General features: G+C 40.5%; 1 protein-coding gene across 6 annotated transcripts in view; it reads right to left on the reverse strand.

Moving 5' to 3' along the window:
• Positions 1 to 24,556, reverse strand: part of LOC101175009 (electrogenic sodium bicarbonate cotransporter 1-like) — a 38,708-nt gene that overhangs the window by 9,385 nt on the left and 4,767 nt on the right. For 4 of the 6 annotated variants that reach the window (XM_023960584.1, XM_023960586.1, XM_023960587.1 and 1 more), the window contains exons 3-15: positions 23,354 to 23,524; positions 16,180 to 16,312; positions 15,155 to 15,315; positions 14,891 to 15,070; positions 13,148 to 13,243; positions 12,634 to 12,710; positions 11,657 to 11,814; positions 11,492 to 11,579; positions 8,621 to 8,775; positions 5,502 to 5,627; positions 5,065 to 5,239; positions 3,817 to 3,950; positions 1,862 to 2,124 (exon numbers count right to left, since the gene is read on the reverse strand). In XM_023960584.1, coding sequence (XP_023816352.1) covers positions 1,862 to 2,124; positions 3,817 to 3,950; positions 5,065 to 5,239; positions 5,502 to 5,627; positions 8,621 to 8,775; positions 11,492 to 11,579; positions 11,657 to 11,814; positions 12,634 to 12,710; positions 13,148 to 13,243; positions 14,891 to 15,070; positions 15,155 to 15,315; positions 16,180 to 16,312; positions 23,354 to 23,524 — 1,917 coding nt within the window. The remainder of the gene's footprint in view (positions 1 to 1,861; positions 2,125 to 3,816; positions 3,951 to 5,064; positions 5,240 to 5,501; positions 5,628 to 8,620; positions 8,776 to 11,491; positions 11,580 to 11,656; positions 11,815 to 12,633; positions 12,711 to 13,147; positions 13,244 to 14,890; positions 15,071 to 15,154; positions 15,316 to 16,179; positions 16,313 to 23,353; positions 23,525 to 24,556) is intronic. The other 2 variants (XM_023960588.1, XM_023960590.1) reach the window with 1 other exon arrangement.

Genomic DNA, 24,556 nt, shown 5'->3' on the forward strand with positions numbered 1-24,556 from the left:
TGTTTGTTTTATTTATGCCAGAAAAACAACATTTTATTTATATTTATCATAATAGTAAATAGTGCTACATGATATGAGCCCATTTAATTTTCAGAGGCTCACCAATTTTCAAGTGCAAAAAAAAAAGTTAAAGAAATAACTATACCTTCTAAATACAGGGTTAAAATAACTGAAAAAGTAATACAAAAAACAAACTAAAAATGTAATTTTCTTCATTAAAATTGTTTAAAAATGTTCAGAATAAAGGTTAAATTTGAATTCAGTCTTTTTTAATAAATCTGTTATGCTTGTCCCTTAAAAAAACATTTTTAAAGATCTGTCAGGTCAGCTCTCTGCAAATTTACAAAAAAAGAAAAACAAACTTCTTTCTAAAATCTGTGTTTCTTTCCGCCAAACCCATGTATGATGCATCAACAAGGAACCATGCAGCTTACGGGAAAATGAAGGGAGGTTTCCGTACTCAAAGCTACGTTGAAGTAGCTCTTAAAGCTTTTTATTTTGATAGGATTTGTTAGAAAATCTCCTGCATTAGTGTCAGTTTCAGCCAGTGGTTGCTCATCATCAGTCCTGATCATTGACTGTATGTGAGAACTGGATCGAGAGAGTGTGAGGTCATCCATCGAAAATGGTTTACTTCCAGCTCCAGCCAAATTGAGTCAATTGCTCTTCATTTCTTTGTTGAAGTCTATGGAATTTTAGCTTCTTGCGGGCGGTTCCTGTTTGGAACGCCAAGGGGGAGGGGTCACTTAGTCCAGTTCTCTTAGTTCTCTTAGTCTTAGTCCTGATTGATCATCAACAGTTCTTCAAAAGGTTTGAACATTTTCTGGTCATTCAGGTGGAAAGTCAAGCCAAACAAAAGTTAATAGAAAATACATTTCCAAACACCATTTTTCAATGTTCCAATATTTGTTTTGATGGTTCCAATATTCATTGTTTACATCTTGTCCATGTCTAAGCCCAGAACCAGCTGACAGAAGGACTTCAGGTAATTACGAAAAGCGTCTTCTGTATGGACAGTTGAATCTAAGACAATGACATTTTTGGCCTTGCAGCAAAACCACTTCTCATGATAAACATGTCTGTGGTAGAGTGATGACCTGGAGTGTTTTATACAACTCCTAATACTGACAGAGATAACTATTAATTTCAAAAATAACAGAAGTCTGATTGCAAATATTAAGCTAGCAAAACAAGGACATAAAACTTTGAAAAGAATGAGTCACAAAAGATGGGATTTTAGTTTTTAGGGGATGAAGGTCCAGAAAAACCACAATAAAATGCTGCTGAGAGACCTGAAGAGAGCTAGCACAAACAAATCTAAGAGCTAAGTGAACTGTGCTGGCAGATTCACAAATTCACAAAATTTTACAGACAAGTTTACAAACGTTTCGTAACGACTGTTAACTCAACTACGTTTGAAACATTAAAAGAGTTCTGTGTGTTTGTGTCCAAAACCAGAGAGATAAGAAATGTGAATGAAGCTCTGGTTTTATGGCCCTGATAAGCTTTAGAGGAATCATACAGACCTATTCTGTAGCAGCCGCATAAAGCGTCCACCACGTCACATTTTTATGTCCGTGGTGCAAACAGAGAAAGTCCATCATATCGGCACTTTTAGAACATGTTGATCTGAGATCTGCCCCATTAGTTGCTGCACTCATTCTGATAGGGTTATTGGGAAAGTAAACAGTGGTATCTACAGGCTGACACATCTCTGTATCATTTGTTATTTCTACTGCAAACACACTTAAGTCCTGCTAAATTGAGCAGAGCCAAATGTGACTATCTGCTATCAATGTCGGCTCAAAACAATCAGGCAAGAAGAAGAAAAAAAGGTCAAGTTTTCTCATCTGAGACGTACCAGGGATGCAGCGGCAGTCGTACTGGGTGACGAGATCGCTGTTGAAATTCGCGTTGATCGGGTTGTGGTGCGCCAGTTTGATCATCTTCTTGAAAGCGTCATAAATAAAGATGAAGCTGATGAGAGCCGAGAAGCCCTCCTCTGTGAAACGGGTAAAATATTGCACCAGGAAGCTGGCGTCCGTGGCGACCAGCACCAGACAGAATATACCCGACCACAGGCCGATCCACAGCCGGAACTCAAGGTAGTCAAAGTCATTGTCTCTGAAGAAGGATAGAGGACACAAAGTCAGACATCAGGATATCCATTTCTACAAGAATGACAAAACGTCTGTCTTGAAACAAGTGAGGTTTTTTAGCTGTACATCAGTCAGAATCAGCTGTTGACTTAGAGCTTGGAAACGTTCAGACGCCACCACATCCTTCACTCACATTGTTTAATTAAGACTGAATAATTCAGAGCGGAACATAATCAGCATGGTGTATGGTAATGTTAGACTGGCACAGGGAGGAAAGAGAACATACATGAACAAAGTCTTGCTTACAGAGAAACATCCACTTTCTACTCCTGCTCCCTTTTTTCTGCAGAGACAGATTTATCTCTTATGCTCGGCATGCAGAATGAAAAAAATCCACTTAGTGGTAAATGATTAATTAGATGTCTCTATAAGACAAAACAAAAGATCTAGAGTTCAGATGCTTATGCAGAGCTGATGAATCACTAATTGGCTCTTTTTTTTGCACATTTGACGCAAATAATTTGGATTCTGACTCAAATAAAGATCCACTGTGATGGAAATTGTGTTTTAACATGTTCTTGTAGCATCTTCAGGTGATGGAGGACATGTATAAAAATTAGGCTTAAAATTCAGTGTCTGCAATTAAATTGCTATGAAACAGGAGTAGATGAAAAAAATGCAATTTCAAAAAGATCGAATTTGTGACGTCGGAATTATTCTGGGAACGTCACGAGCTCCCTGCTCCATTCAGATGCTGCTCGCCGTTTTTGTTGCACCAGTAATGTTAGGTTGGGGGTGTGAGGGGCTGTAAGATAGCGGGACGCCCCCTCCAACGGTCCCAAACACAGCTCTGAAGCAATTTTCTGATGAACTCCTGCTGTTCTGCAGAAACTATAAAGTGATAGTTTTGTTTTGTTTTTAATTTAAAAAAAGGCATAATCATAATTAAAATACCACTTAAAACACTTTGAAAATAGATTAAAAACATGATTGGGGTTGGACTTTAAAAAACAGGGGGAAAGACTGAAAAATGACTATAAAAAGGGAGGAACAGGCGGTCCAAACCTTTCTGACTCTGTTAAAAATGAATTTCCAAATAAATCTGAAACTTTGTTGAGTTATCTATGTGTCCAAATACACACATCAAGGATTTATTTTATATTAAAATTAGCAATTTACTAATCATTGGAATCATTTGATGTTAATTTTAAAAACTGCTGCATTAGTTTTATTTCCGCAGCACACATTCCAGAAAATTTTAATTATGTGAGTAATGGTCTTCAAGTTTTGGAGATGGAACAGAAGCTTCTGCAACAGGAAGTGTTCATTCTATGTCTTTTTTTCCCACCTTTATTGCCGTGATTTTGTGATTCAACATGAGTTAAAAAAACTGTTTATTACTGATTTAGCAACAGAAAATGATTTACCTTAATTAAAAAGTTTCAGTTCAATGTGAAAACTGCTTTTACCTTAAGGAAATATTTGAATTTCATGAAAAAAATGACATTTAAATATATATGATCATAATATACAAATATTTTTTGTTTGGATGCTTTTGCTGATTACGTGTTAAATTTGACTTTAAAATGAGAGTTAATTTTCTCGCTGGCACCTGTCTTATAAGAAAAGACTGCAGCCTATAAATACCCATCAAGCCTCAGCCTTACCCCATCGCTTCAGGTCATGCGAGGGATGGCCTGGACGGGAAGCTGCTCACCTGCTGAAAGTGAAAAGGAGGCGTTCAAAGACGAGCACCGGGCCTGTGCTGCTGAGAATCGTCAGCGGCTGACCCGCCAGCAGGCAGAACACCGCTCCGGCCAGCGCCGTTCCCAGGAAACTTTCCAGCACTCCCTGTAACCCATAAAAACCCGTCACACAAGCAGGCCAAACTTCCTCGAAAGAGTGTGCCTAATCTAAAGTAAACTTCACGCCACTGTCTGTGGAGTTTTCCCTCATAAGTCATGAAAAGGTTTTGTTCTTCAAACCCATCAGACCTGTTGGGAGGGAAGTGAGAGAGGAGGAGTGATCCGGGATTGATAGCCGTCATTCAGAAGCCGTGCTGAGGCTCCAGCGGCTGAGTAATCTGGATCTGAGGTTATTTACAGCAAGGGGCAAATCCCTGCATGGAGGGTGGGTGTGTGTGTGTGTGCGACAGAAAGAACCGCCGGTTGGCTCACACAGCCTCCAGAGTGAGCGCAGCTTCAACTGTTTATTATTAGTTAGGAAAAGATCTGCAAATGGGAATCAACAGTTGGGACAACAGATGGATCCAGAATGAGCCTCTAAGCTCTAAATTAGCATGGCTTATCAGCTGAGGACTCCTTATTAAGTTAACATGGAGGGATGGAAACCGTGAACGCGACTCAGATTCACCCCTTCAGGAACTCCACAGCAATTTTGCAGTGTCACAGTGCCCCCCCCTCCCCTCAGCGCTGTGCACAAGAGTTTCTTCACCCTTTCGTGAAATGTCAGGGACACTTTCATATCACTGAGATGTAGCCTGTTTGATCACATTGTTGCACTTACAACAGATAAAAAGTCCAGATAACTCTGCTCTGATCTCCCCTGCAAATCTGGAGCTTTCACAGAGTGACGTGCGATTCGGCCTTGGAAGACCTTCCAACATGACGGGGCTGATTTCTTTTGATGTTTTTGAGCGCAGGGAATTTTCTTTCACCTCTGTAAAGGGATTTTGTTTATCTTCAGATCTTATGTTTTATTATAATGAAAGGCCATTAAAGTTAACTATCACTAAACTAGCTGTAAATCAGTGTAATGGCAGTTACGTTTGAGCCTCTGGAGGGCAAATGTGTTTTTGTAATAATTAATCAGTGAGTTGCATTACTTTTGCCCCACGGCACTGCTCAGATTTGGACTTTTAGAAATCCATTCAGAATAATCAAAGTCTTTCGTTTCTGACAGACAGCTTTAAAACGCAGACTGTTGGTGGAGGGCGGGGCTTTACCTGCATGTTTTCCGTCGCGTCTCCAAGCAAGCCTCCAAACGTGATGGCGTTGGTGACGGTGCCCAGATAAATGAACAGAATGGCAGACAGAGACTGGATGTGGAGCGCATCAACAAAGTCGCTGGCGAAGAATGGCAGTTTCCTCTTTACGTCGAGGACAAGACCCCCACAAAACCTTTAAGAAACACATCCGTTTACAATTTAAGTTAAACCGTTTTAAACGTTTCATAAAGAAAAGGAAGCTTTTAAAAGAATTTCAGCCAAGACATTCTTGTTCTTTAAAGAAAAATGTTTTTATTAATGGAAGAATTCCTGCCTAAATGCTCTTTCTTTGTTCAAGCATCACATACCTTTACTGATACAGACATGATAGAGCCTAATTAAACTTAAACTTATACTGAAGGACGTGATTTTATGAAACATCAAAATTTTCCTACTTTTTTGTCCACTGGAGCTCCTCTCCGACTTCGTGGCCTCCCCCGCCGCCACCTCCTCCGTTCCCCGTGTCGTGAGGCGTGTCGCCGTTCATCTGAGGCGCGTCTAATCCAGCATACATGTTTTTCCTTAAAAAAAAAAAGAAAAAGTTACATAAGTTGAAACATAATAAAAAAAAACTTCTGTATGTTATTCCTAAAGAGTTCAGAGCAACTAGGGGAGGTTCCTGAACACCCCCAGCAGGGCAAGTATTCAGCCTCTCTGCAGAAAATTTGATAGCTGCTCCTTTTGTGGAGGATTTATCAAAGCATTAAAAATGAGATCAAATACCTAAAAAGGTTTTACCAAATAAACAAATATACTGTCATTCAACTAGTTAATTCACAATTCATTACTTCATAATTCATAGCTCCATGTTAGGGTAGCATTAAAGTAAAGCAGGGGTGTCCAAACTTTTTTCAAATAGGGTCAGATTTGGTGGGATCAAAATGTGTAAGGGCCAACATTTGGCCTGACAATGTTTGAGCACTTATATTAACACTAAATGCAAACGAACAATTGAACGAAAGTGTATTGCAATGGCATATGTTTAATATCTTTAAGTAGAAGTAGTAGTAGTAGAAGAGAAAAGCAAACAATTTCACCTAAATGATTGTGAACTCCATATTTTAGCATGTCTAATCTTGTCTTTAAAACAGTCAATCTCTTGGCATTTTAGGCAGAAATAGTTTTTTTGTATTTTGTATTTTTGTATCTCACTGAAAAAGTACTCCAATTTCCACTTGTCCTCGAAGAGGCAGCCCTTGCTGTCAACTTTTATTTTTTTTATTTACAGTCAAAATTCAGAATTGAACTACAAAGGGTTGTGCAGTAATATTGCCACAGATTTAAAATGGCTTATGATTTAATTTAGCCAATCACAGTCAAGAAATTACGGTTTTTAGAAAGTGCTGGGGGCGGCATTTTATTGACTTTATGACAGGAGCATGCAGGCTGGTAGAAATTCTCATGCAGCCTGCATTTTGCCCACGGGCCAAGCTTTTGACAAGCCTGAAGTAAAATATTTAAATAGTTTAGCTATTTGATAAATCTGGGAATGTGCAACATTTCTGATTACCACGCTGCATTTACATGGACGAAAGTAATCTGAATGAACGCCTGATCAGAAAAAAAATGTAAACACGCCATTCGGAATAATTTGGCCCGAACAGACTCGTTCGGATCAAAATTTCTTTCCGATCGAGATTGGTGGGTTTGAGTGCGTTTTACATATTTTTTTCTTTCTTATGTTAAAGATTCTGTTTTGCTGTTGGTATTTAACTTTGAATATTGTCTCATTCTGTAAAGCACTTTGTGTTACTTAGGCTTAAAAAACGCTTTCTAAATAAAGTTTTAGGGGCAGACATGCAAAGCTAGTAGTACCTGAACACTAGGTTATGACTTACTTGTACTTTATCCCTTTAATACTAAGTTTATTAAATTTAAGTTATAGTTTACATAACTCACATATCCTGAAATATCTCATTAACAATCGGCGTAGTAAGCATAAACACTGGTTGCTATGGGAAAAGGGAATAATTACTTTAATGAAAAAGCCTGAAAATTGGTAAACAGATTCACCAGCTCATTACATGAACAACATTGTATGGTTACTATGGACATTTCCCCTTCCGTAAAGCAACAGCTTTTAAGCAAAGTGGGATACTGCTAAATTAGTGGACAGGGTGCAGGGGGCATTACCGGAGGGTGTATATGGGCAAGACAAGACAGCAAGACAGACATACAATGCAAATTTATACTAAATAAGTTCAGTGTTTAAAATAAATGGTAGGACAAACATAAAAACAATAAGTCAATTGAAAAAAGTATATATCTGTACATTTTATAAGAACTTTAAATTCAATTTGCCTTTCAAAAAATTAATGTTTTGTCATTTTTTATGCGATACTATTTTTCAGATAGAATTGTTGCTAAAATAAAAGTTTGTGTAAAACATTAAATTAAACTAAAAATTTAAATGTGCCGTTTCTACACATTAAAAATAACACTAAGACCATTTGAAAGATATTGAGGAAGAAATCCATTTTCAATTGTCTGTGAAATTAGTCTTTAAGACAGATAACTCAATCATAAAGCTAAAAGAACCCCAAAAGAAAATGTGATTTTTTTTTCTATTATATTTTTATATATATACATTTAGTTTTTGGTTTTTGAGAGTACTTTAACATCTGACAAAGTTAGGATTTGCTTTGCTCTCCAATGTGACACACTTGCTTAAGTCAGCATTCTTGTGGCCTTATTTGGTGTTGCACGACTTCTGGCTTAACCCAAACTTTTCAGGTCAGTTTGCTGACATTCCAAGTCCAGTTTCAGCTAAACAATAAAAACAAAGCCATTAGGATTTTTGTGGGGAGGTTTTTAGGTCAAGTGTTGCCAATTGTATTAGATGGTGTGAAAATCAAAACCCAAGTTCACTGCGTTACTATTATGACAAAGCCTTCCATCCTACCCTGTTCAAATGACTGATTGTTTGAGCCCCTGATGTCAGGAAAACTCATGGACTATGATTAAGCCAAGGAGGCCACATAGCACAGCAAAGAGTATGAACTGCGTTTTCACCTCATGGAAATTCTAATTGCATTTCCTGAAAGGTGAAAACAACTTTTAGATTTATGACGATGATCGTGAAATATAACTTTGGCTGTAAAGTTCTTTATGACAGACAGCAGTGGAAGCTTTGTTCACAACTTTTCATGAAAGACAGCTGAAAGCTACTACCTAAATGGAGCAATTTTTTTTATTGGCCAGGAGTCTGCTGAAAAAAATAGAAAGTGTGTGTTTTGCTAGCACATTTCTGTAAAAGGTCTGTGATGAACATGCTTTGTTTGAAATATTTTTCCACATTTACTTTAAGACAAGAAAAAAGCCCACCTTTAATAATGATGAAATAATAAAAGCTGAAGAATAATTTGTGAGTAAGTTTTTTCTCAAATGTTGAACAGTTTTAACTCTAACACTAAGCACAGGAGATTTAGTTTAGGGATGAAGGCCATGAGACATAAGGGACATTAATACACTGATGACTTTGTTTATTTGGATTATGCCGTGGATTACAGCAGACCTTTTGTCTGAGGAGGGCAGGGACTTGGGTGGCTCAATCCTGATGTCAGGGTCCCATTCGCCGGGAGGCAGGACGATCACTTCATCCAGAAATTCGTCGATTCCAGCCAACAGGTCCTGTCTGTCCTTTGCTTTGTAAGCAATGTCATGGAAGACCTGCAGGCAAAAAGCAACGCGAGAAGCCTCTTTAATTATAATAATGGAGCTCCTCCTTGATTTATCTAGACTACAAAAGAAAAGAGAGGCAAATCAAAAAAGCATGACCTCCCAAAATTTCCAAGACCCAAATATGCCATTATGTAACTCTTGAGTTTGTCTTTCTGTATCCTTCTGTCGTCAAAGGCACAGAGAAGCACGAGGTGATCGGTGAAAACCCCAAACACGTGACAAGCCAGTATCACTAACACGGTTCCTGGAGAGCCACGAGGGTAAAGTTTAACTTGAGGATATTCTGTTAATGTGCAATTTGATGGAAGAGCCGAGTTCTGTGGGAAAATTTGCTTTTGAGCAATGCTCCAGGCAGAACAGAGAACATTCTAGGGTCCAAATACAAGAAACGTAAAACAAACCAAAATGTGCACGTTTATTTAAAACGGAAGTTTCAATCCAGAGAATTTTTTGGCTTCAACTGCTGACAGAAACGTTAAATTACATTCCAGTGATGAATAACTGAAACATCTCCCGACCCGTTTGCTCCCATGTTCTTGAGACGATCTAAAAATCCATCAAAAACAGCAGATTTCCGTACAGTCACCACACTACTTTGCATAGTTTTACCTGGCAAAATGGGATACAACTGGTACTAAACCACTTCAGACGCTGGTGCATCATCTAAAAAAGCTAAAACTACGAGTGACAGCAACATTTTTCCATGAGGTTTTTCATTTTTATTCAGGCTGAAGGGGGACTGAGTTTCAGTCAGAGTACTGCATCTTTGCTCATTTACCATTTTGAGCTGATAGTAATGTGTTACTGTGCTTGTAGGCAGCTGTGGTAACCAACTGTACTACAAAAAGAGCAACACATTTTTGTTTACACAGCTACCACTCAGAGCTTGTCCTTCATTTCAAGGGGCGGGTTTGAAGACAGACCCCCTTATCATCATTAAGGCTACAGTTAAATTTTCCTTTTGATAAGGCCTAGTTAATGTTTACCTTAGTCGCCCCGAGCAAAACCCTTGGTTGCGCTGCTGTTGGACTACATTGCTTTGTCCAGTGATTCACTGAACATCTTTCTGCACTTTGCATTCCTGACAAGATACAAACAAATACTTCTTCCAGTTTATAACTCGACCTTTTCCTATTTCTATAAAGAAACTTTCTGCGTTTGTTTTTTCTCTGCAGCTTCAACCATCTAAAGATTGATGCCGTTACATACGGTGGTACTGTTGGGAGGTTTATTTGTGTTAAAAGGTAGTCATTGCTCTCAACCGTCACCAAGTGCATGTCTTCATCGAAAACTAAGCTCAAAATTTGATTGCAGTCTTTTGGTTACTTGTCACAGAATTTTTGAATTTTAATTAATTATTATCCATTTAGCCTTTGATTTAGAGTCCCCCGCCAATCATCTTTTGATCTATTATTTTAGCCAAAATTTAAAAAAAAAATTGTTTTCTAGGACATAGTTTTTGCAGAGCAGCAGTGGTTCATTAGAAATTCAGCCTTGAGTTGTTGGTGGGATGTTTGGTGCTGAGCAACCCCACCAATCTATCAAAATGATCTCCCGCTAGCTCACAATCCCTCAAACTTCCGCTGCAACAAAATGGGGAGCTGTATTGGAGCTATCCAGCCGTACAGTTTTGAGCCAGATGCTGAATTTTAATTTGAAAAGTCATCTGCTCTGTAATCATCAAACAGGTTTTGATAGCAAATCTAGGCTAATAACCCAAGGGTTGTACTGAAACGTAGCTTTGTGTGCCAGTGGGAACTGTGTGCATGACACATAAAACCAATCAATCACAATTAGCTTGTCAAATTGAAAGATCGTTATTGCTTAGTTTTACCGTCTTCTCGTGATGACATCGCTTCAAGCTACGCCTTATCATAGTCTTTTAAGTTAACCCCATCTCCACAAATGTATACAGATATTGTCATCACTGGCAATCATCCCACCTTTGCTCGCAGGGGAGCATGTTTAATGGAAAAGACATGTAGCTGAGTGAATGAACCTCTGTATACAGAGTATTAATTCAGAGACTTTATCGTTGGAACCTAACCTACAGTTTTTAATGATGCCTTTATCAAATCTATACATTAGACAAAACAAATTTAAAATTTACGGTTGATAAAAAGATTAAACTTCCCAATTTTATGTTGTCAACTTCGTAATATCCATTAGCTTATCTTTATTGTAGTAAATACTAAGTCAATAAAATACTCAACAACAGTATAACTTAAAGATTCAACAAATCTTTCAGAACAACCAAATTTTCCACATTTTCTCTTCTGTCCCACAGGAGAACCGTGTTTGTACCCTCTGTCACCTAAATGAAACAGAAAATGAAAGCCATTTTTTGCTTTATTGTCCCATCTATCACTATCTGAGAAGTGAATTGTTCTCTGGTTTCTATTTGTTTGATATGTGAGATGAAGAAAGATTGAGACGTTTGTTAATGTGTTTCCAACGGCAAGTTTTTTGTTGAAAGCTTGGGAACGCCCAAAGACCTTTTATTTAAAATGATGGAAAACCTGTCTGTCTATTGTTTGTCTCTTTGTAAGTCCATGTGGGCTGGGCACCTTATGTGGATGACACTAAAAAAAATAAAAATCTAAATCAGAATCCTTCCAAAAGCAAAATCTACAATATTATTTCACTGCACAGAGATTACCATTTGGAAAACAATTAAACAGAGGCTTTTCACATAAGAACTGACCTCATCCGACATCAGAGTAGCAATGGCTCTTCCAACCTCTCGATAAGACTTTGCTTTTCCTTTGGGGCCCAATAGGATAAAGAGAAATCTATAGAACAAAAACTGATTGTCAGAAATGAGGAGTTGGTGTTTTGCAGCACAAATTGTTCCAGAATAATATGCTACCTTGTGGGCACAGGTACTTCAGTGAGTGCTCCAAACATGACGGCCTGCTGCAGGCGAACAAACGCCACAAACGGTGCTTCCAGGAAATCCACCTCGCCAACCAGCACGTTGGATGCCTCAGCATCTCTGGGCAGCTTCTTCATGAACTTATTCTTCAGCTGTTAGGATGGCGGCAGCAGAGAAGAAAAGGTTTCAGGTCACAGTGTTCAGATTACAACGTGTTAAAAATCAGAGTTTTATAGAAAAGAATATATTTAAGTGAGTCTGACTGTTTTGGACAAGCACAGAGAAAGAGGCAGTTCCTGCCCTGTCCTCTAATTATGTGCTAAACCACAGCTGAACTTCGTGCCATCTAATCGACACACTTTATTGCAGCGCATATCTAAAGTCTACATTGTGTTCTTTCTGAACTCAATAAAAAAAATAAAATAAAAAGATAGCCCACACAGCAAGGAGAGACAATGTGAAAAGAATTCCTCAGATTTTCTGCAATGCTGGAAGGATTAGCACGATTTGATAGCAGGCTCAGCCCCCTAAAAATGGAATGCTGTATGCTCCAACGCTGCTACGGCGCTCAGAAACATCTCAAAGAAAGAAAGGGATCTGTCTGAGTGTCTGCTGGATTTGTCACAACAGGCCTGATTCACGAACCTGAGAGTATCCCAGTATCAGACACCACGAGACATCACGGAGTCTCGTGTCACTGCCCAAAGGGGTCAGACATTTTTAGCCTCCATAGAAGAGACATTTTAAAAATGAATTCATATAACCGGCGTAAACAAACGTGCAGGAAATGATTAACTATAGTGTTACGATTTGAAGGCCGCCGCTTCTTTAAGAGATCTTACAGTTTAATGGCTTCTTTGAAGTTCTTATCTGAATAGGCTGTTCCTTTTGGAGTGATACCGGTGAGATAAACTGCAGGACAGACATTAGGGAAAATCTGTTTTTTGCTGTAAAAATGGGTGCAGCAATACCTGATCCTTCTCCGGTTTGTCTGAGAAATCGCTCAAACTGTTGGAGGTGAGGTTCCGGTGCGAGGGGGTTGGACTACCTGCAGAGAGGGGAGACCCAGTTTACCTCAACAGCAAATGACGATATTTTTTTGGAGGGGGAGAAAGGAGGAATAACAAAAGCTAGAAGTGTCAACTAAATGTGCTAAGCTTTAGGGTTAATGCCAGGCGCTCATTCATTCAGGCTGTCCAAAGAGACATCTGTTGCTGACACACGCTTAGGCAATTCCTGGCAACCGATTGAGGGTGTAAACTTTGACACCCCAATTAGTAATCCCACTGACTGACCCACTGTAATGTGCAGTGACGTAAAAAAAAAATTTAAAAACACATTGCATGCTACTTTAGATAGCAGACAAGAAAAAAAGCTGAAGACTGTTGCAACACGTGGTTTCCAGTTTGTGGTCTCTGAACTTTTTTGCCCCCATTCACAAACTCCACACATGCCTTGAAGCTGGAGGGCAGTGACCTCACTTACAAAGGTATCCCACGCTGGAGCTCCTCATGACCTCACATGGTTCCAGAGAGTCTTGTGGCGTTAAAGAAGGCACAGGATTGTCGAGGGGGCTGCGTGCTGTGCCGCCCCCCACCCCCCACCCCAGCCAATAGCAGGACGAAAGAGACAGCATTGATCCAAGAGGAAAGGGAAAGGGGGAGAAAAAAGGTAAAAAAGAAGTTGTAGGAAAAAGTGTTAGCAAAAGTCAAGTAAGAGATTTTGTTAGAGACCATGAAATCATAGTGCTGAGATCACTGACTGTATAAGAGAACTGGACCGAGCAAGTGTGATGTCACCAGCTCCAACAAAATTAGTCAATTAAGTCGCCTTTTATTTTTTTACAATACGGACGGCACCATCTTGGAGCCAGAAATTTGCCATTAGGCAGCGATTAGTTCAAGTCAGTCTGAATCAATGTTTCTATGGAAACCAAATCGCCAATCAAGAGTAAACTTGTTGTGAGGAAACATCCTTACCACTTGAAAGCAGGCCAGAGAGAACATGTCAATCAACCGTTTCAACCGTTCAATGGGAGACCACCGACTTTTGATGCATCTAATTGGCTAGTTTATTACTTGGAAAATTGCTATTGTTAAAAAATAATGATAAGATTACCAAGAGCATATTTAAAAAATGTCTCACAAAAGAATAGTGATTCTGGCAAATATAATCGCTGTTTAGTTTTCAATGAAAGTCTATTACTTTGTTTCCATTGTCCTATGCAACACACAATCGTATGGCCACTTTTGTTTATGTGGGTTTTGGGATTCCATGTTGACTACGCAAGTTTTTAAGTCAGTTTTTGACATATAGGAAGAAAATGTGCGTCCATTGAACGCAAGTTAAACAGTTAAACCAGCTGAACTTTGACCAATCGGGGATTCAGATTTGGCAGTGAGGTATGGAGAGCGTACTTTTTAATTCATGGAAGTGCCAACCGTTTGTAAATAATCTGATCATGGAAGACAAATTAATTGCGGATTGTTCCAAGACTAAATTATGTGACACTAAGGTTGTATCCGAATTCTCACTCTAACCCCCCCAACTTCTAAAAAACTATATAGTGCAGCACTATATAGAGCCCTGAATTTCAAAAGCAATTCAGACACCGTGCTTAGTACTTTTTTTTTGAAACAGCGGATATGACGTCTTTGATTTCATGAAGTTAAAATCTAATTAATATGAAGGTTTTGCGACGATTATTTATGAGTCCACCATCTTCTGAAGATAAAAACGTTGATGGTTTATTAAAAAAATACATTTTTTTAAGCAATGCATTGTGGTCTATATTCGCCGATCTAGTGAGCATCAATGCACACTGGTTTATTGCAAAGACGTCTGGGAAATTGGGGACTTGTTTTGGGAATTGTAGATTTGGACTGCACTAGAAAATGGAAAACGCACAATATAGTGCACTGTATAGAGTTTAGGGTGGGAATTCTGACATAGTCAAAGTCAGGATGGAGCTGTGAATCTGGAGCAAGATTTGCACCACTTTGATATGTCCACGTGTCAAGAACATGCTTTTAGCAAGTCACATTTATGAACGTAATTTATGAGATTTTGGCTTCTTGGGACCAGCAGGCACTTCCTGTTTGGAACGCGAGAGGGGAGGAGTTAGTCAGTCCAGTTTTCATATATAGCCAAAGGCGGAGATGGACAGAAATATTGGAGTGGAAACATTTTAGTACGGAGGAAGCCTGGAAATGTGTTTTTTTTTTTTACCATTCTCCTGGCTTGAGAACAGCCTACTTGCACTGGAGACACTCTTTCCGATATCGGCGAGTGAACGGAAATTGGACTTCTTGGTCTGGTGGCGATGCTTCCTTAGCAGTGTGTACATGACCTTCTCCTTGAGGCTGGCCTTCAGCTGCCCAGACTCAACCTGGCTGTCGATGATCGTCTCTGCAGAGCGAAACATTGGTCAACTCAGAGGCTTCTTTGAGGTTGTTGTTTTTTTGTGAATGTCGCGCAGCAGCGTCTGCTTACCGACCACCTGCGGCAGGGTGGTCCCCTCCATGTCCAGCTTAACTGTTCCCTTTTCAATGAATGCTTTCAGCTCCATCAAGCTGTGCAGAGACAGCGTGGCAACGTGGGGCTTACTCCAACGCTCACCACCCTTCTCCACCTTCTCCTCAAACTTAATCCATCTAAAGACAGCAATAAGATGAAGGTGAGCATTGTTTCTGGATGCTTTGATGCCATGATATCTAAGCCCAAATGTGGAAGAAGGCATCTGCACATATTTAAACCTGTGATCATTCACTAGTGAGATGCATGATCAAATTTAGAGTCACCAGACGGAAGAACTGGACTGAACGTCCAGACCACACATGGTTTATCAAAATAAAACAGGACTTTGTTACCATGACCAGTAAGCTTTACTCCGAGGGTAAAGCTCAGGGACATGGAATCTCGCAATTACGCCTCATATGTCACCACAACAAAAGACCATTCTCCTGAGGCCTAAGGATGGGGTTTCTTCGAAGGATAGAGTGTCCATCCTTCTGGCTGCAGCTCAGAGGCCTGTGACCAGACATCTAAGCTGAGGGAGGAGAGATTGGTGACTATGGAGATAATTTCCCCCTCATTTTAAATTAAACTCCTAAAAAGAAAAAAAAAGGGGACGGCATCACGAAAGATAAGCTTGTCGGAAGCTAGAAAATTCCTTATTATGTGCACGGATGTAATTCCAAGAATGTTCATCAGATACAGCAGAGGAGTACTGGTCATTATTCAGTTCATCGACTTCATCTGACGCTCCAAGTTCCTGTAAGAACAACTAGTCCTATTTGGACCATGTGGGAGTTCAGCCTTTTCCTGCTCTCTCAGTGAAGGTACTACAAATCCCAATCAGATAAGAGTTTTCTGGACCATGGCCCATTTCCAACTACATACACAAATCATGATGGAATTGTGTTCTACTCTTGGGATTGGGAAGCAGGAAGTTTGACAACAAGTTGCTTGATGGAGCAGCTGGTTCACACACGAGATGTTCAGTACCGCAGGCTTACCTGGACGTCTCCTTCCATTCCAGCTCCTGCCCGTCCACGGACAAAAGCTCGTCCAGCTCTGTGAAGAGCTGAGGAGGCGGCGGTCCGTCGTCTTCCTCTCCCAGGATGAAGCGAATCCGCTCAGCTGGAGAAACTGCAGAAACAAAACCAATTATTCCCATCAGGTTTTTTTAATTCCAAATTTACCACGGTCATTACAATCACAACTAAAAAGTCAAATACTTGTATTAATTTGGTACAAATTTCACAACTAACATGATAAATATGAAAACGGAAAAAGTCACATAGAATTACACTTTAAATTTGGGAACAACCTTAAGAGGAAGGCGTCTTAATCCCACCTCTGATCTATTGGTACTTTGGTATTTTCCCTACACCTAAGGCTCTTACATTGTTGAAGAAATTAAAAAGTAATTGGCCACAAAAACTAAACGTTTGATGTTCACTTTAAAAGATCCTTCAAATCTTTACATTTAGATGGTGAAATATCAACAGAGATGACTATGGCTGTTTTTCCAGTCTCAACTAATTTTTTTCCCCCTCTAAATCCTGCAAATAAAATGTGTTGATGAGGAGTCAGGCTGCTTAACTGTAAGTGTTATGAAGTGAAAGCTTCTGCATAGATGATGGAGGCTCTTATGGGTTTCCTGAACAATCCTGATCAGCTGTTATAGAACAGAAAACAGGATGCAAACTTGCTGCTTCATCTAAAGTCAAAACCGGAAATTACTACTTAAAAAAGAAGAAGAAAAATTGTAGTTTCCAAAAAGGTGTCTTCAAAATAAAACATTTCTGGTTTTTCAGAATAAAGTTTTTCTTGGCATTGGCACTTGTAACCGTACATTTCACCAAACCAATTACATTATTCAAAATGAAATCATACAAATGCTTTCTTAAGTTGTCATTAAACTGTAAAAAAAAAAAAATCACAACAGTATGAATGAGCTCAAAAAACAGATTCAGAGAAGACAAAGTTGAACTGCAACAGAAAGGTGGATATGAACCTTTCTTCAGCTTTGGTGAGAACTGGTAGCTTCTTCCAAGCTCTAAAAAAACTGCTTTTTTTTTTTGAATAATAAGATTACAACAGAATAGCAACTTCCAAAAGCAAAAGCTTTCATGTATTTAAAGTCCTACTTCAATAATCTTTAATTACGATTATGCTGTTTTTAGCCAAAATAAAAGAACCCGTGTCGTTTTCAAGGACAGTTTTTGCAGAGCGGCAGGAGTTCATTAAAAATTCACCTCTGAACCACCATCTGTCCCCTGCCTCTTCCCTGGTGGGGGGTACGGGCCCCTTTGGAGCGGCGGCCGTGTCCCCGGGGTGCCGGCTTCCTGGGCCCGGCGGTGCTCTCTCCGCGCGGTGGGGGGGTTCACATTACATCTGAGCCGGGGGTGTTGGTGTCCCTGGGGGGTGGGTTCTGGTCCTTGCTCCTGAGCGCTGGGCCCCGCCTAACTTCCAACTGTGGCCGAGCCTGGTCGGGCCATATTTACAACACCCCTTGTGGGCCCTCTTTTTTCCCCGGGGTTCCCCCCTCCTGGGCGGGGGCGGCGGGCCCCTGCCTTGCTCCTCCCTGGACCAACCGTGGGCCGGGCGGATGGCTGCCTGGAGTGCGGGGCGGGTCTCCCTTGGGGGGTCCTGGCTCGTACCTGGGGTTGGGGCGGGGGGATGCCCGGAACTCCTGGGTGGTGGTGGGGTGCTCATCTGGGGCTGTGGGCGTCCCTCTCCGGTGGGGCCCTGCGTTGGGCTCTCCCGGCGCGGCGGGGGGGCTGTTCTCCTGGTTGGGCTGGGGCGGCCCTCTCTTTCCCTCTGTGCCTCCCTGCTCTCTGGCTCTGGGGGGCCTTGCGGCGGTCCTGCTGGCCCTGGCCTGGGTGGCGGGCTTGGTCGCCCGGGCGGCGGTTGTCCCCTGCCGGTTTCCGTGTGGCGTGGGGGGATTCCGGCTGCCGCTGCTGCTGCGGTGGGGGTCTTGGGGTGGGGATGGCTGGGCGCTCTCCTTCCTTCTTTACACATTCCACCATCCATATTAGAAGAACATGAGCACTCACCTGAGCACGGGTGTTGGCTCACCTTTGCACTGGCGGTTTGCGTGACTGAAGGACTGAAATGTTTCACACTAGTTGGTTTTAAGGCATAAGTATGCGTGTGAGCACTATCTGTTTTGTGTACATGTCGACAGATGGACATTTTTGCAACTAGCAGGTGTGTTTGACACTTGGGTGTGTGTGTGGACAGGCTCCGCCCTTTTTGTACTGCATTTGAGCCTTACCATGGTGATTAACAACCAGTAAACTTGTTGCTCTATGCTGCTTCATGGTCTTATCCCCCTTCCCCTCCTACTATCACCCTCCTTCCCCCCCTCTTTCTAACGTCCCTCTCTCTTCTTCCCCTCTTTCCTTTTCCGTCCGGTCCAACACCAAAGGTCTTCAAACATGTTTGAAATTAATAAAGTTTGGCCTCAATTACAAAAGGGGTTTATTCAGACATACCTTTGGTTTGTCTGAAGATTAATAACCCCTCTTGTTAAAGTAAAATATGTCCAACACAAGAGGCCCTCAGCTCTCATCTGTTTGCCCAGCTGTTGGACAGGACAAGGAAAAAAAAAAAAAAAAAAAAAAAAAAAAAAAAAAAAAAAAAAAAAAAATTCACCTCTGAGTTTTGGGTGGGACCGTTGGTTCACAGCAGCCCCCCCCCCCCCCCCCCCCCCCCCCCCCCCCCCTTTCCCCCTTCCCTCGGATGAGGGAGCTTGTGGCCCACCCAGCGTTGAAAATAAGATCTTTTTCTGATGGCCTTTCTAATTTACTCAGAAATGTAGTTTTTGAGCTAAATTTTCTTTACATATGTCCCCCATTGTCAGAAGAATGCCACAGAACATGTTAAAAAAAACAATAAAACAATAACACAATTTTCAGATTGGGTCTTTAAGTCAATAAAAGAGGCTTTTTTTGCGATTTATGAAGTAACCACTGAAGTGGAGGAACATTATGGCTCTTAGATTTTCACATTTAAAATAAAAAGACTGTAAACTGATGGAGAGACTTTTTACTGGACAATGATTTTAAGGTTTTTTCAAAACCAACAAAGTAAAGAAACTAATTTCAGTTTGTTGGTTATAAACCAACATTGACTGTTAAAATGGTGTCTACTTGTACAGTGCTTTCCTTGAAGGCCCAAAGCACTTCAGACATTCACACAATAATTCACTGGCTGTGTCCCACATATGGGAGTGCAAGGCAGGAATTGAACCTGCAATCTGATATTTGAGCGATTTAATTCATGAATTCTTTTTAGGAACAGAGATCAAAGACACCTTGGTAGTTTTCTGAAAGGGTTACAAAGTACAAAGAAAACACTCTTACAAAAGAACACGTGCTTGCTGTCCTTTTCAAGAAAAGTCATAATGATCTGAGTTGGACAGAATATTGACTTTAACTCAAAGAGTGTTTGCTCTACCTTTCTGAAATTTTCCCACCAAAAATGAAACCAGGACGTTTGCTATGGGCTCTGTTACACAACAGTCTGAAGCCATTCATTTCACATCAAGCAGGTATAAAAACGGTGATCCTTTGGAAACCCAAATGATTATTTGGGTGTACTTCTTCTAGGAAAGTTGCGCAACCGTGCTGAGCAGCACAAGAGGCTCTTAATGACGCTTCCAACTCAAGACTGTGCAGGTTGAGCAGGGCCTGTAACCATTTAATCCTGAAAAAGCTTAAATTAGCACGGCTGTTCTGAAACGACGACACCTGGACCTCTCCTTTTGTACAGCTGAGTAAGATCTAACCTAAAGCCACCAGAGGAGATGAGACGTTTTTAGCACACAAGATTTGCTGACTTTGTAACATCCTCCGTGACCCAAAACTGGTGCAACCAATGAGAATTCAAATATTATTGGTTGTCAAGAATTTTAGGAAAACTGCAGGGAGTAAAAAATGGAAGCTTTTCTTTTTGTTTTGTTTTTGTTTTTTTAAATCATCTGGTGCACAGACGTTATCAAATCTGGTGGCTATCACCCTAAATATTCTGCTAACGTAATACCTGTAGTCCACTTCTCTGTCACATACTCTCACATTTTCCCACATGACGCATTTAGAGAACTGTAAACATGACATAAGGACTTGCGCTAGCACAGAAGCACCAAAGAGGAAGCCAAAGCCAACATCAAATAAATCAGCGAGGTCACAGAGGCTGCTCAGCTGCAAAAAAAAAAGTTTATTCCTGCACCGCATGCTGGGTCCTGCCCCCTCAGCCAATCCAACCACTCTGTTTACAATTCAGATTTCCAGCAGCAATACAGGATGATGATAAAGTGGGCCTTAGTGTAAACTCAGCTCCAGGAGGTGGGCTCATGTTCACTTTCACTCTTGCTTCTGTGTCATTGACTGTGTATGATAACTGGACTGAGCGACTCCCCCCCCCCCCCAGCATTACAAACAGGAAATACCTGCTGGCTCCAAGAAGCCAAAATCCCATAAACATGTTCTTTCTAATCCTCTTTCTTTTAAATTATATTTCTTTATTGCAAGTTATAAACTGATTAATCAAATGCCTCAAATAAAAAGTAGGCGGTCTCAAGTCGAACCTTCAAAACGTTGGACAGATTCTTCCAAGCCCTCTTTCAAGTGGTAGGGGCGTGGACTTCCAAAAAGCTCATTCCTGATTGGTGAAAGTGGTTGCCATAGAAACTCCGACTCCGGCGAAGGAAATCATTTTGCATAGGGGACGTGACACTCTGTCCAGTTCTCAGTTACAGTCAATGTTCTGTGCCGCGTTTGGTCCCACCACCCTTCTTTTCAGTATTGATTCAATGTACCATCAGTACATGATGTCATGTTTGAACCACACACAAACAGCAAAAGTCAGTTTGAAATCGAAAATTTTGGGCAAGTTACGCATGAACTAATTCAAGGCTACTTTATCCAACCAAATATAATCAAAAACAGGTTTCTAAATGTCTTCTAAGCCACTATAGCCAATTGGTGCTGTTAAATAATTACCAGAGACAAGGAAGTTGGGTACGGAGAGAAATACTATTTTAAAAAAATGTCGCCTTCCATGTTCTGATAAAAAAAAAAAAGAAACAAAAAGAAACACCCTTTGCAAGTTAAATATATAATGTAAAAAGGTAGCATATGCACCAAGTACCTCTCAGTTGTGGTAACCTGCAGCTGCACATGTGGTTCACTGAATGGAAGTAAAAAATGTGTGTTCAGGTCCATCTCTGTAGGTTTTTTTAATAAAACTACAGTGAGCTAAGCTAGCAGCACAATCATAAGTAGAAAAATATTTTATTAATCTGGTAAAAACAGATTTTTAATAGCAGATGAACTAATAAAATATAAGGAAAATTATTTCTGAGCTTGATTTTACTGGACCTGGATGCTATACATGTCCGTTTTGTCAGATGCCACATTAAAAAGACCTTATTGCTACAGAAAACATGATTAGAAAATTATGGGACAAGGAATTTTGTTGTAACAATTTGTTCTACATCATCCATGTGATCCAAAACCAACAAAATCCAGAAAAGTGGAGATTTTAAAATTTTGTTTAGACAATTATCAGGGAGCTCCTTCAATGAAAGACTAACACCTCACTGCAGGAAGGACTGCAGATCTTTCTTTTTGTCAGCTTTTAGATACCTCAGATTTGAAAACACAAGTCCTGTTTTATTTAATTTTTTATGTGCATTTTTAGCGTTATTTTTTTTCCATTTGCTTGTTTTTTATTGAGCTATTGTACCAAGATATTTTCCGCTTTGTTGGATCAATAAAGTTTATTCTATTCTATGCTAAAAACTGTCAGACAAACTTGTGGCACCAAAAATAAACTATTTTAAAACTTCCTGCTTTTGTTAAGTTAGAGGGTATATATTTGCCTTGAAAATGCTCTGATAATTGGGTCTCATCTCATCTGTTGTTCCATTTAATATCAGCACATTTTGGGTTTTTTTGGATGGATGTATACACACAAATCAGTTGTTCTGTGAATGCCTTTGCAGTACAGGGACAACAACATAGAGGGATGGAAAACTTTGGTCAGTCTCCATGATCAGGTTGTCAGTTGAACTTGTTATCAGCTGAAACAAGTGAGTCAGACGAGGCCTTTTCCAGAGGAGGGTTCCTATTTTTTCCAAAAGTGTAGCTGTACCTTTTTCCTACAACAACAAACCATTCGGATTAATGTTATAATGCAAAAAGGAGTTATGAAAATAATGTTTACTCAAATTCACTGTTACTTAAAAAAAATGATTTAATAACTTTAGACAACACCTACTTGATTTATACTCTCCAAGATTTAACACTGATTGGAACTAGCAGTTACCTTTATCCTCGCAGCCTTAAGGTCTGCTGCCATTGTTCCCAGTAGCCGAAGGGAAATCCCTTTCATTTCCTCCAACAGTTACCACTTATCTTCAACTTATTTTGGCACGTTTCCGTCCAGCACCTTCCCTTTAATACCCATTTCACATGCAAGCGTCCATGCCAACGTCAACCAAACCGTTAGACGACAAGCGTTTGCATGTTTTGCTGGACACAAATCCCAACGTGACGTCTGAAAGGCCGTTACCCCTACAGGCCTGTGTTGTCACGTTACGTCGATTCTTGTTGTATGTTAAACATGCGTGTAAATGCTGATCTTTATCTACGGAGTATTGTCAGAAAACTTCAGAGAGTACTGGCACCAACATGCTACATGTTTGATGCAAATGTTATTCTTTTACTGGAATCTTTTCTGTGGAAAAAGTGGAATTCCACCGCATAGACCCTTTTATTAAAGCTGTTGAAGAAATAAAACATGTTCAGTATCTTATCTTGTTTTTATTTTTTCATTATTGTGAAAAATCGCTTTCTCGTCATTCACGTGTTTGCGTCTTGTGTAGCATTTTCATTTCTGTTCAGACTTGGGCTCATTTTTTCCTGCCTAACCCAGTTATTAAGTTCTGGGAATTCTTTCACAAAAATCCTAAACTGTTAATCACTAAAGTGACAGATAAGCCCATCTTTGTGTTAACTTTACACACTTCCAGCCAGAACAGTGTCATTTTCAGATTACTTTGCAGCCTCGCGCCATTTGCCTGTGTTAAGTCTAGACTCCTGACTCCTGAGGCCTCCCCCCTCTGATTAGAAGGTTCTCAGCAGATTTGTTGGTGAAAACGGATTCATGGGTACTCACTGAGAGGTTTGAGGATGCACGCGCTGGAATCGTTCTCCCCATCAGACTTGTATCCCTCTGTAGCATGTTCGGCCCGCTCCCGCTTTTCCTTGTGACTGGACTTGCGCCTGTGGCGTCTCCTCCGGTGGTAGCTCTTGGGAACATGGACGCCGATGTAGACTGTGTGGTGGCCTGCGACAGCATGACAGAAGCCAGAATTAAAGGGGAAGCTCATCTTCGTTTTATTTCAAAGTGTGGATAATCTGTTGAAGGCATTTTTCTCAGGAAGGAGGTCAAATATGACGTAAAATGGCAAAAATTATATAGCAGAAGTCACGGCTACTTCCAACAGAAGAGCCACATAAGTAAACGATGATCCATCATCTCCAAGAAGCAAATAAAAAGGAAATGATGGGAAATCGAACAAATGCAGAAACTAACAAATCACTGCTTTGGTAAATTGTTCCAACCAAAGACCCTCAAGCTATTTTATTTTTTGTAAACATCTCTTTAAACTCATCTTCAGAAAAAAAATCTTTTATGGAATCAGCTCAAAGCCAACTGAAGTTTAACGATCCACTCCCATCATCCTTTGATTCATTTTCAAAGCATTCCCCAGCGGTCTTTTACTTATGGTTATGCTTTTCTGGGACAGTGTCTGTTGAGTGGCAGTAGCTTGTTAGAAATTCACCTCCAAGTTGTAGACGGTACTGTTGGTGTTGAGCAACCCCGCCCGCCCATCCCATCATCCATCTGTTTACACGCTCTCCTGCTACCTTACAGCCTCTCACATTACCAGAGCAAAAAGAAGCATGGCGAGCAAAAGCGGAGCGATCCAGGCGTACAGTTTTCAGCCGGATTCCAGCTCAGATGAAAAAATAAAGACGTACGTGAATTTATTCGTCTATAAGTGGCAGTGTCAGAATGGAGAGGAGCAGGAAGTTGTGGCTCGCCCACTTTATGTTCTACATCACAAATAAGCTCTTTGTTTGTCCTTCATCATCAGAAAAAAAAACATGTAAAAAACAAACAAACAGTCTTCATCAGATTAGGTCTTTAAGGACTAGTTGGGGTTACCGACTGGCCCTCATGATCTAACCCCCCCCTTCCTGCTTTTCAGATGCCCCTGCCGTTCTCCAAGATGATTTATTGGATTTTAGTCCCGATTCAGATGGAATCCCTGATCCAGGTTAACCAGCACACAGGTTGAAGAGTGTCCGCCCT

Source organism: Oryzias latipes, chromosome 12 (assembly GCF_002234675.1).
Source record: "Oryzias latipes chromosome 12, ASM223467v1".
Lineage (NCBI taxonomy): Eukaryota > Metazoa > Chordata > Actinopteri > Beloniformes > Adrianichthyidae > Oryzias > Oryzias latipes.